General features: G+C 36.0%; 1 protein-coding gene across 2 annotated transcripts in view; it reads left to right on the forward strand.

Annotated features, from left to right (window-relative positions):
• Nucleotides 1-17,498, forward strand: part of megf6a (multiple EGF-like-domains 6a) — an 80,683-nt gene that overhangs the window by 43,107 nt on the left and 20,078 nt on the right. For both annotated transcript variants that reach the window (XM_051096369.1, XM_051096370.1), the window contains 12 exons: nt 3,929-4,054; nt 7,717-7,839; nt 8,273-8,395; nt 10,458-10,595; nt 10,900-11,022; nt 11,165-11,287; nt 12,644-12,811; nt 12,891-13,022; nt 13,784-13,912; nt 15,136-15,264; nt 15,831-15,965; nt 16,045-16,179. In XM_051096369.1, coding sequence (XP_050952326.1) covers nt 3,929-4,054; nt 7,717-7,839; nt 8,273-8,395; nt 10,458-10,595; nt 10,900-11,022; nt 11,165-11,287; nt 12,644-12,811; nt 12,891-13,022; nt 13,784-13,912; nt 15,136-15,264; nt 15,831-15,965; nt 16,045-16,179 — 1,584 coding nt within the window. The remainder of the gene's footprint in view (nt 1-3,928; nt 4,055-7,716; nt 7,840-8,272; nt 8,396-10,457; nt 10,596-10,899; nt 11,023-11,164; nt 11,288-12,643; nt 12,812-12,890; nt 13,023-13,783; nt 13,913-15,135; nt 15,265-15,830; nt 15,966-16,044; nt 16,180-17,498) is intronic.

The raw sequence follows: 17,498 nt of genomic DNA on the forward strand, positions 1-17,498 counted from the left end.
GCGTTTTATCCAGGATCGTTTAGTTTTGGTTAACAGTAATTTGAGAAGTTGGTAATCTCGCTGATACCTCATGCCAGAAGCTCATTAAGTTGTGAATTACGACCGACAGATAAACCCTTAATTATTTCTAATTCACCCTAGGGTTTTCTGCCAAAAGAAATATTTTCATTATCCTTTATTAGACCCTCAAAACCAAAATGTAAAGATTTTTCATTTTTTCAACTGCTTTCCCATCACACCACTTCAAAAACATATCCTGTTTCAAGAAATTATCACTTTCATTTGCTAATTTATTTGAAAAGAGAGACAACTGTCTGATTATATAGGATTCTGTATGACAGTGTTTTGGACAGTATGCAAATATTATATGGAAGGGCTTTCGAGGACAGAAAACTCACTCCTCCACGTTGAGGATGACTGAAATGTCTGATATGGCAGTATATATCTAGTCTCACTACTGAAATATAGACTGTTCATTGAGGACATTTGGCAGTAAGTGTCTTCAGTGCCTTAAGATTTGTGTTTTAGAGTATTATCTTGCAAAATTTGGAAATATAGTGATTATTAGATTCTCAAAATCCACAACAGCAGACTTACAGAAAAACACTGCCATTTGTGAATGCATTACACATCAGATGGCCAGTGAATTGAGACTCCATTAACTGTACTATGTGTTTATCTGGAGCTCAACTGTAACCTTTGTCTGACCCAGTTTGATGAAAGAGGTGAGTGAACATTCACAGGAAAAAGGTGGAGAAGTCGTACTCATCCGCCCCTCACTGCATTATTAGAAACGAGATAATGAAAGAGTGAATGCACCAGACTTTAGCCTGAACTTGTCTGATCTAAGATTACACAGGTTCCTGGTCATTCAGAGTTTGTGTAAGTCCACAAACATTCACACTGACCGTTTCCTTATCTCCACACCAGATGGCTTTTAAATAGTGCAGAACAAAACTATTTAGTGGCATTTTACTGGATATTATGATTGGTTCCTGTCCAGAGATGACTATCCTTTTTGAACGTCGCAACATCGCCAAGCATTACAATCCAAACACTTGAGTACGATGAGAGACTGTTTGTTTTTCCATCATTTTCCAGCTTCATATCAGTCATCAGAGAGCAAATGAAAAATGCGCCAGAACAGTTTTCACTAAATGATTTAGCTTCTGAAAATAATTGCTTGGTACTATTTTGGATGATTAGTGAAGAATGCTTTTGACAGGATCATTCAGTGATTGTTCCACATTCTTCTATTGTTAGAGAAAATATTTATTGAGTGGATATTAAAATACGCTAATTTGAATAAAAGTGCATAATAAAATCTACACACTTAAATAGCATTTGCACATCATGTTCAAAAATAAATTATCAAGTTAACTGAATAAATTCAGCTGTGGCGGCAGCATAATGTTATAGGCTGCTTGTCTTTAGCAGGGCCAGGTGCTCGGTTATGACATAATGAAATGAAAATAAATAAGATTAAAATAAATATAAACATGTCTTTTTTGCAAAACTACTGCCTGCTGCCAGAAAGCTACCAGAAAGATTCACCAAATCCCACAGCCCGATGAAACAGAAAATGTTTATAAAAAGAAAGATCAGTGTCCTGGAATGGCGTCGGTGTCAGTGGACAGGCTTCAGATGTGTAACAAATCTGTAAACTGAACCACACTGGACTGTGAACTGGAAGTCTTCTTGGAATTTGAACTTTTCTGCAAGAAAACTAAAGATAAAATGGTAAAATCCAGATGTGCTGCATTAAGTCCAGTATAAACAGAGTTACTGATGTAATTAAAGCCAAAGGTGCTACCGCAAAGTATTTTATAAAGTGAGTGCAAGCTTATGCAAACAAAGTACTGACGTTTTTAAATGATTTTCTTCCAAGAATAATACATTTGTTTTTCAGTTTAATGTCTTACGCTGCATAGTCCTATTAAAGCGTAAAAAAGCCTGACAGGATTTGTTTGAAATTTAATGCACTGAATATCATTCATTATCTGTGTAAAATACAATATACACTACCAATCAAAAGTTTTTGAACAGTAAGATTTTTCATGTTTTCGAAGAAGTCTTTTCTGCTTACCAAGCCTGCATTTATTTAATCCAAAGTACAGCAAAAACAGCACATTTTTAAAAAATGTTTAACTATTTAAAATGACTGTTTTCTATGTGAATATATTTCAAAGTGTAATTTATTCCTGTGATTTCAAAGCTGATTTTTTTAGCATCTTTACTCCAGTCACATGCTCCTTCAGAAATGATTCCAATATTCTGATTCGCTGTTTAAGAAACATTGTTATTATTATGTTGAAAACAGTTGAGTAGATTCAGGTTTCTCTGATGAATAAAAAGTTCAGAAGAACAGCATTTATCTAAAATAGAAACCTTTTGTAGCATTATAAATGTTTTCTATCACTTTTGATCAATTTAAAGTATCCTTGCTAAATAAAAGTATTAATTTCTATAAATTATTTTCCAAAATATATATATATGCATATACTGACTTCAGTCTTTTGAATGGTATAGTGTATAATGTTACAAAAGCTTTTTTTTTTCAGATGAATGCTGATCTTTGGACCTTTCTGTTCACCAAAGAATCCTGAAAAAAAATATACTCAACTGTTTTAAATATTGATAATAATAATAATAATAAATGTTTCTTGAATAGATTTCTGAAGGATCACGTGACACTGAAGTAATGATATACAGGTGCATCTCAAAAAATTTGAATATACTGAAAAAGTTCATTTTTTGTTTGTAACATTTCAAAAACTGAAACTTTAATGTATTCTAGATTCTTTACATGTAAAGTGAAACATGTAAGAGAAAACTGTCAAGCAAAGCTGATTCAAACACTTGGGAGAGCTTCACAAAGAGTAGAATGAAGATGGAGTTAACGAATCAAGAGTCACCATGCTCAGACGTCTTCAGGAAAAGGGCTACCAAGCCACTTCTGAAGACAGAAACAACGTCAGAAGCATCTTACCGGGGCTAAGGAGAAAATTAATTGGACTGTTGCTGAGGAGTCCAAAGTCCTCTTTTCAGATAAAAGTAAATTTTGAATTTCATGTTGAAATCAAGGTCCCAGAGTCTGGAGGAAGACTGGAGAGGCACAGAATCTAAGCTGCTTGAAGTCCAGTGTGGACTTTCTAAAGTCAGTGATGATTTGGGGTGTCGTGACATCTGCTAGTGTTGGTCCACTGTGTTTTATCAAGTCCAAAGTCAATGTAGCCATCTACAAGGTGATTTTGGAGCACTTTATGCTATCATCTGCTGACAAGCTTTATAGAGATGCTGATTTCATTTTCCAGCAGGACTTTAGCACCTGCCCACAGTGCCAAAACCACTTCCAAGTGGTTTGCTGGCCATGATATTACTGTGCTTGATTGGCCAGCCAACAAGCCTGACCTGAACCCCATTGAGAATCTATGGGATATTTTCAAGAGAAAGATGAGATACAGTCGATCCAACAATATTCAAATGAGTTGAAGGTTCAGTAGTGCCTCAGCAGTGCCACAGGCTGATCGCTTCCATGCCACACCTCACTGATGCTGTAATTCGTGCTAGGAGCAAGTAATTTGCTGTAATTTGTGCTGCCGACCAAATTTTAAATGCATAAATGAACATACGTTAAAGAAGAACTTTTCTGTTTTGCAAATCTGTTTTTTGATTGATCTTAGGAAATATTCTAATATTTTGAGATACTGGATTTTTGACTTTCATGACCTGTAAGCTCTAATCATCAAAATGGAAAACTTTTGAAATGTTTCACTTTACATGTTATGAATCTAGAATATATGAAATTTTCAGTTTTTGAAATTAGTTACAAAAAAAAGAACTTTTTCATGATATTCTAACTTTTTGAGATGCACCTGTATATATAAAATCTTAACATTCTTTCATTTATTCCTTATTCCTTCCTCAGCTGTCCTATCCTGTGCAGTGAATAATGGAGGCTGTGAGCATGAATGTGTCCAACTTTCTCAAGTTCACTTCCAGTGCCGCTGCAGACGTGGGTACCAGCTTACAGCTGATGGCAAGCGCTGCAGAAGTGAGTCAAGCTCTTCATTTATTTATTCATTTAATTTCATTCTGATCACAATGAATTCTTGACAAATGGAAACAATGTGTGTTGTAAAATTGTCTGAGAATATCAAACATGTTTTATTTCCTCCAACTGGATGGAATCATAGTCTAAAGATAAAAAATTGGAGTCTGTGACCATCGCACACAACTCAGATCTGCAGACTGACTCTGACTTTCGACAACTACTATTGATTTATCCAAACTGTAGTGTATTCCAGCCTTCAGTGGTGCTCAGTTTTGTTGAGTTTGCAAAAAATATAGAAAAATCTACTAAAATTAATACCAGATGTTGCTTTTTTACTGTTTCAAAAGATCAAGGCTCCATGTTCAGCTCACTATAATAGTGAAAATTGTTGTTTTACTTAGACAGCTTTATGTTTTGTACAGTAATCATAATGTAAGACTTTAGTACAGTGATCAGACGTCCAATATCATATGTTTTGGATCCTGGACCAGCACCAACCAGTCTGGACCAGTATGGAAGTTCATGTTGGTCAAAGTCGGTTGTTTCAGCAGGGTGTAGAAGCAGTTATTTTTGTTGCTTATTTAAACTCTTTACCTTCTGAAAGTTTTGTTATGTTCATGATGTCGTCCATAAAATGTCCCGGCAGTGCATATCACATGCTGTTAGTCAGAGAGCATGCTGTCAAGAGGATGAAAGTAGGAAAAGCTTTGGTCTAAGGCTATGTCATAAAGTCAGTATGTAGCTCTTGGACGTATGGATGGAAGCTTTCTTGGCGGAAAGGTAGAAACTGAAGAAAGTGATCAACATCTCTAAAACCCAGATGTTCTGTTTTTTGGCCACTGGCTTAAATACTTTGACTTGGTGTATGCATGAAACATAAAGTTGTATTCAGATGAAGTGTATCACAACCAAGCAAACGCTGAGTCATAAATACTATATTTGTATACTTTCAAAAATTGGTGCAGCTCACAAGCATTTATTAACCTAAATAACACGGTCAAGGATTCCAGTAACAATGAACATGAAAACAGACCTCAGTGCAGCGTGAGTCACTTGAACAGCAATATCTGAAACCGCTGTGCATTTTGGCCTTCTTTAAATAGCCGTTTTCACTGAGAAACTCTTGTATTATTCAGACTACAGCATCATCAGTTTGGCGTACACTGTGTCAATTCCAGAGTGTCTGCCAAAATTCATATTCACTGTACACAGGCTCACAGATCCAGTGTCCTGACACTCACCAGAGCCAGTTGTTCCCCTATGAAGTGTTACCATTGAGAGTTAGGTGAAGACAAGGGGAAAGAACAAGGGACAGAGAGAATGTGTATCTTATTGTGTAACTAGTATCTGTTTGACATTGACAAAAAACATGCAAGCAGCTGGGTTCATGAGAGAGCAGTGGACAGTGCAATTCAGCAAATGGCTAACATTGTCATTTAACTGTTTTCATACTGTTGTGATCAAAGTACAGATGAATCTGGGACAAAAGTCGTTGTGTTAGTTTAATATTTAGAAAATACTTAAAAACTCTACTATGGCTGTGCAATGCTACAGTGAACATATCTGATGTTAATACCATAGTAAATTAATTTGTAGCATGGTTAGGGATGACAAATAATTGTACAGTTTACTGCATGTTGTTATTTTTCAGGTTATTTACCTATTTTGGATCAAAATTCTCACATATTTGCAGGAAATGGTTTACTTCTGTGTTAAAAAAGGTGGATATGACTACAAACAGTTTAGTGATACTGCTTTTATACAACAGTTAAATAAACAAGAAGTTAATATTGAGTAACTTATATTAATATTGGTAGTTTAGGGCTCTATGATTTCCACAATGTGGAAAATGCAGACAGCACGCAATATAGTAATAAAACTGGAATTTACTGTATAACGCAGAATGTCACAGAATTTGCCAAATTTGGGATGAATAAATCAAAAGTAGGTCAGTACACTTAAATCAAAACGCAATATGGACTAGTGTCTGTGAATATTGAGGCAAAAATACTATTTAAATATGAACCTGGGTGTTTTGCATTTCTCTGTGTGAATGAATGGCGCAGACATTTTTTGACGGTTTTGTTTACTACACACAAAACATAATCTTTAGAACTTCTCTGAAAGTCACTTTATGGGCATTTTACCATTTCTTTTGAAAAAAAAAAACATCATATACACACACAAAGGTCAACCCGTCAAAATAAATATCCAGTTTAACTTGAAGAAATTGTGACAGAAATATAACACTTGACGTAATGATAGTACTACTACTGCTAATAATAAAACATTATTTTTTAAATTATTTATTAGAATTTATTTACCAGAAAGATGTTAAAAAAAAAGATAAAATAATAAATTAATTGGTTATTAATTTTATTGGCAAAAATACAACTGAATTTGAGAAAAAAAGAGTATTTCATAGGGCCTTAAAACTACATTTTGTATTAACCATTTTAAAAATTGCAGTTAAATTGTGTTTAAAGTTTCATGATTTTAATTAATGACATGTTTTTTGATTAATATTTTTTAATTTAACCATTAAAACAGAGCCTACAAAAAGTACAAAATTTACACACACACACACACACAAAGAAATTTGGTAAAAAATAAAACTCACTTCATAGGGCCCTACTAGTTAATTGTTAAGATCCATACTGCCAGTTGTCTTTTTGACCCGCCATTAAAAAGAGTTCAGCATGAAGCAGAATTAAAAGTTACGCATCCCTAAGCAAGACACACTAATGGCGTTGCCAAGTAAATCTGTGATTTCGAACAAATTGCTTAAGTGAATGATTCAATGACTTAGTCATAAATCAGAAATCACATACAGTCTAAGCAGGTACTACGTCTGATGAAGAGTTTACTTTGCAAACTGTATAAAAGTATGTAATATATAGTTTAAATTACTTCTGGATGTACTACATCGATTATGTTGTTATTGTTACATGACCTACAGCATCAGTTGCATGCTTCATGAGATCAGATGCACATTGTAGAAACTCGGTGGAAGTAGCTACTAGGTACTACTATGAATTACTATGAATTCGACATACTGTTTTCCACCTACAATGTATAGAAAAAGTCATTGTAAAATCCCCACTACTGAAACACACAAGTACAGACAACTGAGGTGAAACGTTTAAGAGTATATCAGCAATGAATATCATATTTGTAGTATTTATATGATGCTCCAAAGCTAGTACTTCTTTTAAAAGTTGAATTTACCATGGTACTAACTTTCAGCACTTAGTTAATATAAGGTTTTCTCTGGTTATGAACCCTATGACCCCGATTTGCTCACCCAAATCTATAAAATGTGTTGAAGGCTAAGTTTATGGCTGGTATAAACCTAACATTATTTGTTGCTCTCCAATGCAGTATATCACGCCATACATTAAAAACACTTTTTTTCCTTTTCTTATTTGTTCTGGATAAAATCTGTCCTCTGAAGGGTCTCAGAATTGCATTGTATATGTATGATGTGTTTTATGTCATAATGTGACTGTGGCAAAAGAGCTGGCCAGAGAAGTATGGGAACTCAGATGCAGAAATTCTGTATGTGTATTACATGGACTGTGTTGACAAGATTATGAGAGTTTGTGTGCGTCAGGGAGACTTCCAGCGAAATGACTTATAAGATCTGATTGCATGTGTTTCAGTGAGGAACCGTTGTGCGGAGAGGAACGGCGGCTGCATGCACTTATGTCGCAGTGATGGCGGTCATGCTGTGTGCAGCTGTCACCAAGGCTTCACGCTGGCCCAGGACCAAAAGAACTGTGAAGGTAAAAGCTTCTGACAGCAGCACTGAAGGGCTTTTCCACCACGCTAAGGTTCAGTTACACTGTCAAGGAAAGTATTAAATGCTCTCTCATGTGCTGGATCCTCTTTTTCCAAAGAAGTTTTTAAAGACGTTTATTTGCTCTGGTGTGAGAACAGTGGAAGCACTGTTTGATTAGATGGCTGAAAGCTGTAAAACATGGATCATCTTCTTAGTAGACAGTGAGCAGAGATTTCCACTCTGAAGTCATGATGGAACCAGTTAGCGCTTGAGAGGTTGCATTCATTGATTTTCATTTAAGTGATTGTATGAGGCAGATATTTCTGTTTGTCAAACTGAAACTGACTCAACAAATCCAGAGTGGGATTCACGCCTAATTAAATATCTGTATAAACACAAAAAGGCATCATCAGTAACTTGTAATTGGTGTGTTTCAGATGTTGATGAGTGTGAAACGGGATTGGCGGCGTGTGCTCACAGTTGCCGGAACACTCCGGGCTCTTTCTCATGCGTCTGCAATCCGGGGTATGAGCTGGGCTCTGATGGCAGGAAATGTTACCGTGAGTTACCTTTCACTTAATTCACGTCTACACATGGTTCAGAGAAGCACAAAAACATACCACAGTGGTCTGTAGGGATTGGTGGGTCAAGTGTGAATTATTCATACTTCCAGTAATGATACTTTATCAAGAGAATTGATCATAAGTGATAACTATAGCGATTTAACTATACTACCATTAAAAAGTTTTGGGTGGTAAGTTTAATGTTTTACTGTTTTTGAAAGAACTCTTATGCTTAGCAAGGCTGCAGTCATTTGATTACAAAATACAATAAAAACGAAAATATTTTGAAATAATATTACGGTTCAAAACTGAGTATAATTTAAAATGTGATTTATTCCTGTGATGGCAAATCTGAATTTTCAGCTGTCATTACTTTGGAACGATGGCAGCATCATGATGTCATTTTTACACAGAGATCGGTAGGTCTGTTGACTTTAGCCATCTTTGATACATTATGTGCCAGTGTTGACCATTCAAAAATGGGAAAACAGTACTTTTATTTTTTTTTCACCAAAGTTTGCATGTCTGTAACTCAAGAAGTATTAAAGATATCTTAATGCCCTTTTAGATTTTGGGTCTTAATAAACGTTCCTTTTGGCATCTTAATTTTTTAAGGAGAAGTCCACTTCCAGAACAACAATTTACAGATAATTTACTCACCCCCTTGTCATCCAAGATGTTCATGTCTTTCTGTCTTCAGTCGTGAAGAGATTATGGTTTTTGAGGAAAGCATTTCAGGATTTTTCTCCATATAATGGACTTCATCGGGGCCTCGATTTTTCGGTTTAAATGCAGCTTCAAAGGGCTCTAAAAGATCCCAGCCAAGGAAGAAGGGTCTTATCTAGCGAAATGGTCTGTCATTTTTTTCGGGAAAAAAAAAGTATACTTTTTAAGCGCAAAAGCTTGTGTAGCACTAGCTCTGGGATGCGCATCCACGATACTACGTACTACTGAATCACGTCGAAAGGTCACGCAGAACGTAGGTGAAACTACAGACCCAGTGTTTACAAAGCGAACGCGCAAAGACTAAGAAAGTGCAAGTAAGTCAAACGCTGTTTACAAACAAAAAGGTACAACAATGTCAGACGATTCTGGAGTTGTAGGAGAAAAGAAGTTTTTCGCCATACTCTACTTTTTTGAGCCAGAGTACACAGGCGATGAGAGTAGGAACCTCGTTTTGAGTCCGGTCATTTTTGACCGGGAACACCACAAGTGTGACTTTGTGCAATTTTGTACAGTTTTGCCTACTTTCAGATAAATGAGGCCTACGATTAATCAGATGCAGATAGTAACACAAAACCAGTCATAATTGAAAGAAAACAAGATGACAAAAAGATTGAATCCAGTATTTGGTGAAAATATAGCATAATGACAGATTTATGAGCAGTTGTGTGGCTTTTTGCAATTTTGTACAAAATAAAAGCATTTAAAAGCAAACTTCCTGCTTAAACATTAAAGCACACTAGTGTGATACACAGTGCAAATTTTCATTTTTTTTAATCTCATATTGTGAAAATTATTCATTAAAAAAGATTTTTTCACTCAAAAAACGAGGTGCCTTCTCTCAGAAAAATGAGGCCTACAATTAATCAGATGCAAATAGAAACACAAAACCAGTCCTAAATGAAAGAAAACAAGTTGACAAAAAGATTGAATCCAATATTTGGTGATAATATAGCATAATAAAAGATTTATAAGCAGTTGTTTGGAGTCATTTTTGACCGAGAACACCACAAGTGTGACTAGGTGAAATAAAACCCACAAAAAATTATGAAAATTCGGAAAAAATTTCAGAGAAGTACTTATACCCAGTTTGAACAAAGTCAGTAAGTTTGAGTCCAATGTGAAAACATTAAGTAGTATTTTCGGGAAAAAGAAAATCTTTTCCGGGTCAATTTGACCCGAACACAACTGACAACCAGACAACCAGAAAATGACAACCAAATTTTGAAATAAATGACACATAGCTGGCTTCTTTATTATCAAATGCAGTGCCATTCATGCTACGTTCATAATCATTTTTGAACAATTGTTCCTTTTATTTATTAACTCTCTATAGGTATTGAAATGGAGATTGTTAATAGTTGTGACTCCGATAACGGTGGCTGTTCACACCACTGTCAGCACGGCACACTTGGAGCCGTCTGCAGCTGTAACAAGGGTTATCAGCTGGCAGAGGACCTCAAAAACTGTTTGGGTGAGTGTGCAGGTTTTTACAGAATAACTCCAATGGAATCCATCTCTTGGATTCAGCGTGCATCCAGCTGCACTGATTAACCTTTAAAATCATCATTCATTCCTTAAACAATATTAATGACTATTTCCTGCAAATGTCAGCCAGCTGGATCTCAGCAGTCTTGTGTTTTTCTGGCTGTGCCCAGAAGGTTGTCTCCAAATAACAACCCCTCTTCATAACTGGAAATTTGCTTATGTAAATACTCTGTCCTAATACACGCCGATGGCTCGTGGCCTCATTTCCTGTCTTGCTTTTTTTGCTTTAGATCTGGAAGAATGCGAAGAGGGAACTTCATGCTGTGAGCAGGACTGCACAAACTACCCTGGAGGTTATGAGTGCTACTGCAGGGCAGGATACAGACTCAACGCTGATGGATGTGGATGTGACGGTACTTCACAATCTTACTTCTGATTGACTCTTAAAGAGCAGTGAGGAGACGTATCAGTCATTGGCAATGTGCTGTAATAATAAACAGTGCTAGTTATATCACAGTCCAGTCACATTGTGTTGTGTTTTCCACTGGTGTTTAGATGTGGATGAGTGTCTGTCTGATAATGGGGGCTGCGAGCACACTTGTCAGAACACAGCTGGCTCCTATCACTGCTTCTGTGAGTTTGGAAACCGGCTTGCTGAAGACAGACACTCGTGTATTCGTAAGTACACCGTAGGGGACATAGTGGGTATCAGTTACTGTATGTGGTGCGCATTAGGATTGCTTCATACACAGCTTTCTAGAATACTTGATTCTGCTCAATCACAACGTTCTGTGGTCAAATCTGTAAGGAGTTATGTACTGTACAACCATCTGGCCATTATTGCAAAGTAAACCCTATGTGCTGCATCAGTTGTGAATGGGTTTGTTTGTAATAACAATTAGCTGACTACATTATCTGTTATTATATCTGGTACTTAACAAATAAGTAATTAGTAGTAGTATTTTTAATTTAATTTAATTTAATTTTTATTTTATTTATTATTTTATTTTCCTTTTCATTTTATTTAATTGTATTTTTATTTCATTTTTTATTTTATTTTATTCCATTTCACTTTATTTTATAATTTCATTTTTATGTTATTTTTATTATTTAAATTTTCTTTTATTGTATTTTTTATTTTTATTTTATCTCCTTTTCATTTTATCTTATTGCATATTTTATTTTATTTAATTTTTTCTTTTCTTTATTTTTATTTTACTGTATTTTTTTATTTAATTTTTAATTTTCTTTTTCTTTTTTTATTTTACTTTTATTTCATTAAATGTTTTATTTTATTTCATTTTTAAATTACATTTTATTTTATTTCATTTTATATATAATTTAATATAATTTTTTTTCATTTTATGTTTTATTTTATTTAATAGAGACTGTTAAAGCCTAGTATAGAAAATGGGTTGAAACATATGAAGAGTTTATAAACACTCAAATAAATAATTTGAAGTCCATCGTACAAAACTACTTGACCTCAGAATACCAACCAATCAGAGTCGAGTATTCCAGACAACTATGTAATAATTTTGTAAAACAAATGCTAAACGGTGTAATTAATTTTCTACGTAGTTGTGCTATGATTTCCTAAAGTACATAGCTTGAATTATTTATTAATTTTCTTATATGTTTAATGTGTATTTAAATATTCACATTATTGTAAGATCATAATGGTAAGAAGTGTTGTTTTGTGATTTGACTACTACAGTAGTTCTATCTTTGTTTTTGTCAATATATATGTGTATATAGTTAATATTGTCATATGGGAAGACTAGCAACCACTTTGTGAAAGCTAATGGGCATCTGAGTACAGAATGTGCATTTGGTATTTAATAAGTATCTGTCCAATAAGCAGGATATTGTTCAGCTAGCTGATAAACCTATTCAGTATCATACAACATCTAATCATCCTGTCAAGGCTTATTTTGCAGTAATAACAGACATTATTACTTGCATACTTGGTGTTACAGCAAGACAACACTGATAATGTCAATATATCAACTTCTCTCTCTCTGTTCTGTGTAGCCCTGGAGAGAGCAGTTGAGGAATTGTCCAGTCCAGTGGTGATTGAGAGACCTCTCCTTCATCTCACCCTCCTCCAGGATTACCCACAACCCCTGGAGCGCTATCATGACTATGAAGATGACGGCTTTGGAGAGCTGCGGGCAGAAAGCACCATTTCTGAGAAATTTGGTTTGTTGTGATGTCAAGTGTCTTTATTTATTATTAGTGGCTCTTGCGTCTTGTTAACCTTACCTTTGTCCTGTCACAGTGTGTTTGAACGGGACATTTGGCCATGACTGCAGCCTGACGTGCGATGACTGCTCTAACGGAGGACAGTGTAACACTGACAGAGATGGTTGTGACTGCCCAGATGGCTGGACAGCAATCATTTGTAACCAAAGTGTGTACTTTATGTTTTGTCCAACCTTTAACTTTGAGATTTTTTTTTTTTTTTTTTTTTTTTATAAATGTGTCTTAGCAGTGTGTAAACACAACCACCCTACAGTGATAAAAAACTTCTTTTTTTAATCTTAAAAAAACGTCTCAATTATCAAGCCGTTTTGATTTTCAGAGCAGTATGACATCATACTGTTCAGGTCCCGCCCATGACCATTGATGGAGTGTCCAATATTACCATATTTCTGCCCTCAGCCAGTTGTACGATATCCGCCATTTTCTCCATGCTCGAGCAGCTGTAGCAACAACGTCTCGTAAGCAATGCAGGTGTTGTAGTTGGATGTAAAAGTGAACATAAGAGTCGTCATTTTCACAAATCTGAGTTTTTGATGGTTTTGCGCCACTGAATACACAAAAATGGAAGAGAGGGGTGGAGTGAGCAGTAGCTCATTATCATTTAAAGAGGCATGCACCGAAATGGGTTGCTGTGAACAGCTGTTTTTGACAAGGTGAAAAGGGTGTTTTTTTTACATGAACATTGAGGAATTTTTAACAAAGTATGTTGCGGACATTTCATGAAGATCCTACAGAATCATATCAACTTGTGAAAATGGGCATTTAGTGTCTCTTTAAAGCTCACGAAGGCTGCATTTATTTATTAAAAATGACAGTAAAACAGTAATATTATAAAATATTATTACAATTTATTATTTTATTTATTATATTATTTTAATTTATAATAACACTTTCTTTTGTCTGTTTTAGCCTGTCCAGAGGGAACATTTGGCAGAAACTGTTCCTTCACTTGTAAGTGCAAAAACGGTGGCACCTGTGACCCGATTAGCGGAAAATGCCGCTGCCCACCTGGAGTCAGTGGAGACCTGTGCCAGGACGGTGAGTGACTGCAAGATTACAGCTTAAAATGAAAATGTATCTGTGCCAAATCTGCTGTTTCAAATCACTGTTAGCATGTTTAGATTGTGTTTTGTCTTAAATTACATTCATACAATTTTAGTTCATGTTAACCATTAATTTAAAGGTGCTGTACAGAGCATAAAAGCACTATGATACATTCACAGGTATAAAGGCTACCTGATCTCATGATGAAACTACATGAAATACATATATTTGTATATTGAAGTACATATCACTGCAGTTTCCAATAGAAATTAACAATAGAGGCAGTAAAACAGCAAGCACTTGTCATTGTTTTCGTACACAGTTATGAATGATCCATGTGTTGCACTTTAAGGAGTTAACAAGCTTGTTCAGTAGCTCAGCTGCCATAGAGTTGGTGCCGATAGACGATTTTATCGCGTATCGACGAAAGTCAGAGATAAATAGAATAGTCGCCTAACTTTAGCAATGCAGTGTGGCTCCAGGGCACCTCCATTGGGGGGCATTTAAATTTCTAGGCGGTGCACCTGTAGCGAATCTGTGTGTTTTTGTAAGAAAAATATCGATATTTAAAACGTAAGAAACACTTCAATCTAGCTTGTGCTGACAGTTGTACACGGAACTTGCTTCTTTGACAAGGGGCGTGGCAGTACTGAAACACCGTCTAAGCTGTTCGCCAATCGTAACACAGTGGGTTTTTCGGAAGGCGGGCCTTCATTTTACCCGGGAACTAATCGAGCCTTTTGTGCCAGGCTGGGAGAAATGTATTGTAATAATGTAAATTATGTTAAAAATAATGTGTTTTTTGAACCACCAAGCATGAAAGCATGTCCTAGTACACCCCTAAAACAAAATCAAGGCATAATAGGACCCCTTTAATCTGCGAAAAGACGTCAATACACACCATTTTTCAAGTTGAAATCCACCAAAGTTAATCTATTCTCTTGTCTGATTAGTTTTTTGGACTGAATGGTGGATTTGGCGTTATGATTGGGCAGATCATCGCCTGTAATCAAGCTGTTTGGAAAGGGTCAATTGCGTTCATTTCAGTTGCTGGTGCTCAATCTGGCAACCCACGTGAACTTCGAGTCGGAAGAGAAGGGACGGGAGAAACAATATTTTGAATTTGGACTGCAGTACCATTTTCCACCACTAGCTGTCAAGATTATATACTGCACTTTTAAAGCTGAAGTGTGTAATTTTTATTCTGTGTTCTTCAGGCTGTCCGAAGGGACTTTATGGAAAGCACTGCAACAAGAAATGTAACTGTGCTAATAATGGACGTTGCCATCGCACATATGGAGCCTGTCTGTGTGATCCAGGTCTCTATGGCAGGTTTTGTCACCTACGTAAGTAGCCTATATCAGACCGACAGTGACTTAAAACTCCAGGAGATACTTACACAGTGTGATTTAGCCAAGTAGGACATGTTCCTGGGTCAGCATCTTTTTCGGGACTTTCACAGCATTCCTATGAAGCAATCAAAGACCAAATCCTATTCCAAACCATAACCATAAAATCAAAGGAAAAAGATACAGCGGGGTCCAAATGTCTGAGACCACAAATGAAAACGTTTCTGTTTACACTTCCCTCCACAAATTGAATAAAGTTTGTGTAAAGCCGTGATAAAGTCACATTCTTTAGCATGATTCATTGTTAGTTCATGTTAACAAATGCAACCTTATTGTTAGGTTTACCCCTAAAACTTAATTTCAGGGTTTAAATTAGATTCTCCAATTTTCAGTGTGATTTAAACCTCAACTTAACATCTAATTCAGTGCTACATTGATTTAGAGAATTGTTGTTCCAGTCGTTGATCCAGGAACATGTCATATTTTGGTTAATCATGTTATCTTTTTAACATCCGATGGTTCTCCTGGTTGTAACAGAATGTCCCACACAATGTCTTTTCCAGCTTGCCCCAAGTGGTCGTATGGATCTGGCTGCTCATCGGAGTGTCAGTGCGTGCAGCAGAACACACTTGAGTGCCATCGACGTCATGGAACATGTGTGTGCAAACCTGGCTATCAGGGCAAGACCTGCAACCTGGGTCAGTTCAGGTGGTGCCATTCACTTGGCTGACTTATGTGTGGCAAGTGTGTTCTATCTGTTGTTCTTTGTGTTTTTAGAGTGTGACAGTGGCTACTACGGTCCAGGATGTAAATCAAAATGCCAGTGTCCAGCAGGAGTGTCTTGCCATCACATGACCGGCCAATGTCAGCGTCAATGTCCAGCTGGTGTGTATGGGGATCACTGCGATCAGGGTGAGTTAAAGTAATGCATTACCTGAAATGCAGTGGTGTTCATAATACACAGTGCTAGAAGAGCTTCCATAAAAATAGATTTATGGCCATCTCTGAGAGTCATTGTGTAAGTTTCGCTGACTAGCGTTTGACAGTATGAAAAACATAAGCGGGCCAGGCCAAACACATCTGCCAAACACCGGAAAACATGATGGAAATACCTTTATCTCTTGGCTTGCTGGTAAAGCGTGTTCCCTTAACACAGATATGATCCTGTATTTCACTCAACTGAAGATCTAGAATAAATATCACAGCCCAACATGTTGCGAAACAGATTTTAAAGGGGAAATGTCTTGAATAACAGGAATGTTTTCATCTTTGATTAACTTTGTGCAGGTTGCAGGTCAGTTCTGACATGGTCAGCAGGGGAAAAACAGTGCTTAATCCACATAATTAAATGCTAAGTTTAGTCATATATTGCTAGAATATTGATTTCGTATTTTTGTAGGCCAACACGGAAAATATCATCACCCTGTTCGCTTGACAAAAACCCAACTAAACTTTTCCATTGGCTTTTGGATTATTGCGGAAAATATGCTATGTGGCCAACAAAGGTTTAGGATTCTAACATGTTTTGTTCATCATGATAATCTTCACAAATGAACACAACTTTTTTTGAATTTTGAAGCAATCTCCAGAAGTAAAAAACCATAAACTAACTACACCCTGTTGAAAAAAAGCAGCATATGATGGTTAGGTAAGTTTTGAATTATGCTAGCTGGTTTGAGCTTGTTTAAGCTGGTCCTTAGTTGGTCATGAGCTGGTTTAAGATGCTCCACACTGCAAAAAATGCTTTTCTTACTTAGAATTTTTGTCTTGTTTCCAGCCCAAAAAAAATCTAAATAATTCTTAAATCAAGAAAGATTTTCTAGACAAGTCAAAATTAAGTGAGTTTTTAGTTGAAACAAGCCAAACAATCATGTTTTCTTGAAATAAGATTATTTTGCTTACCCTGTTGGCAGATTATTTAGCTTGTTTTCTAATTTTGACTTCTTGATTTAAGATTTTTTTTATATTTTGGCTGGAAACAAGACAAAAAATCTAAGTTACAAAAGCATTTTTTGCAGTGCAGACCAGTTTAAACTAGCTCAAACCATCTACCGTGCTGGTTTTATCAAAAGGGCACCACAGTCGCATGATTTCAACGTCACCATCACTAGGCTCTGGACAACTCTTTCAGCCTTCTTTTAAAATATATTTTCCCTAAAAGTTGAGTTAGAATAGTTTTCAATAGTGTGATTGTAAATACAATGAGGCTGTGAAAGTGGACTAGAGTGTAG

The sequence above is a fragment of the Labeo rohita genome, chromosome 23 (assembly GCF_022985175.1).
Source record: "Labeo rohita strain BAU-BD-2019 chromosome 23, IGBB_LRoh.1.0, whole genome shotgun sequence".
Taxonomy (NCBI): domain Eukaryota; kingdom Metazoa; phylum Chordata; class Actinopteri; order Cypriniformes; family Cyprinidae; genus Labeo; species Labeo rohita.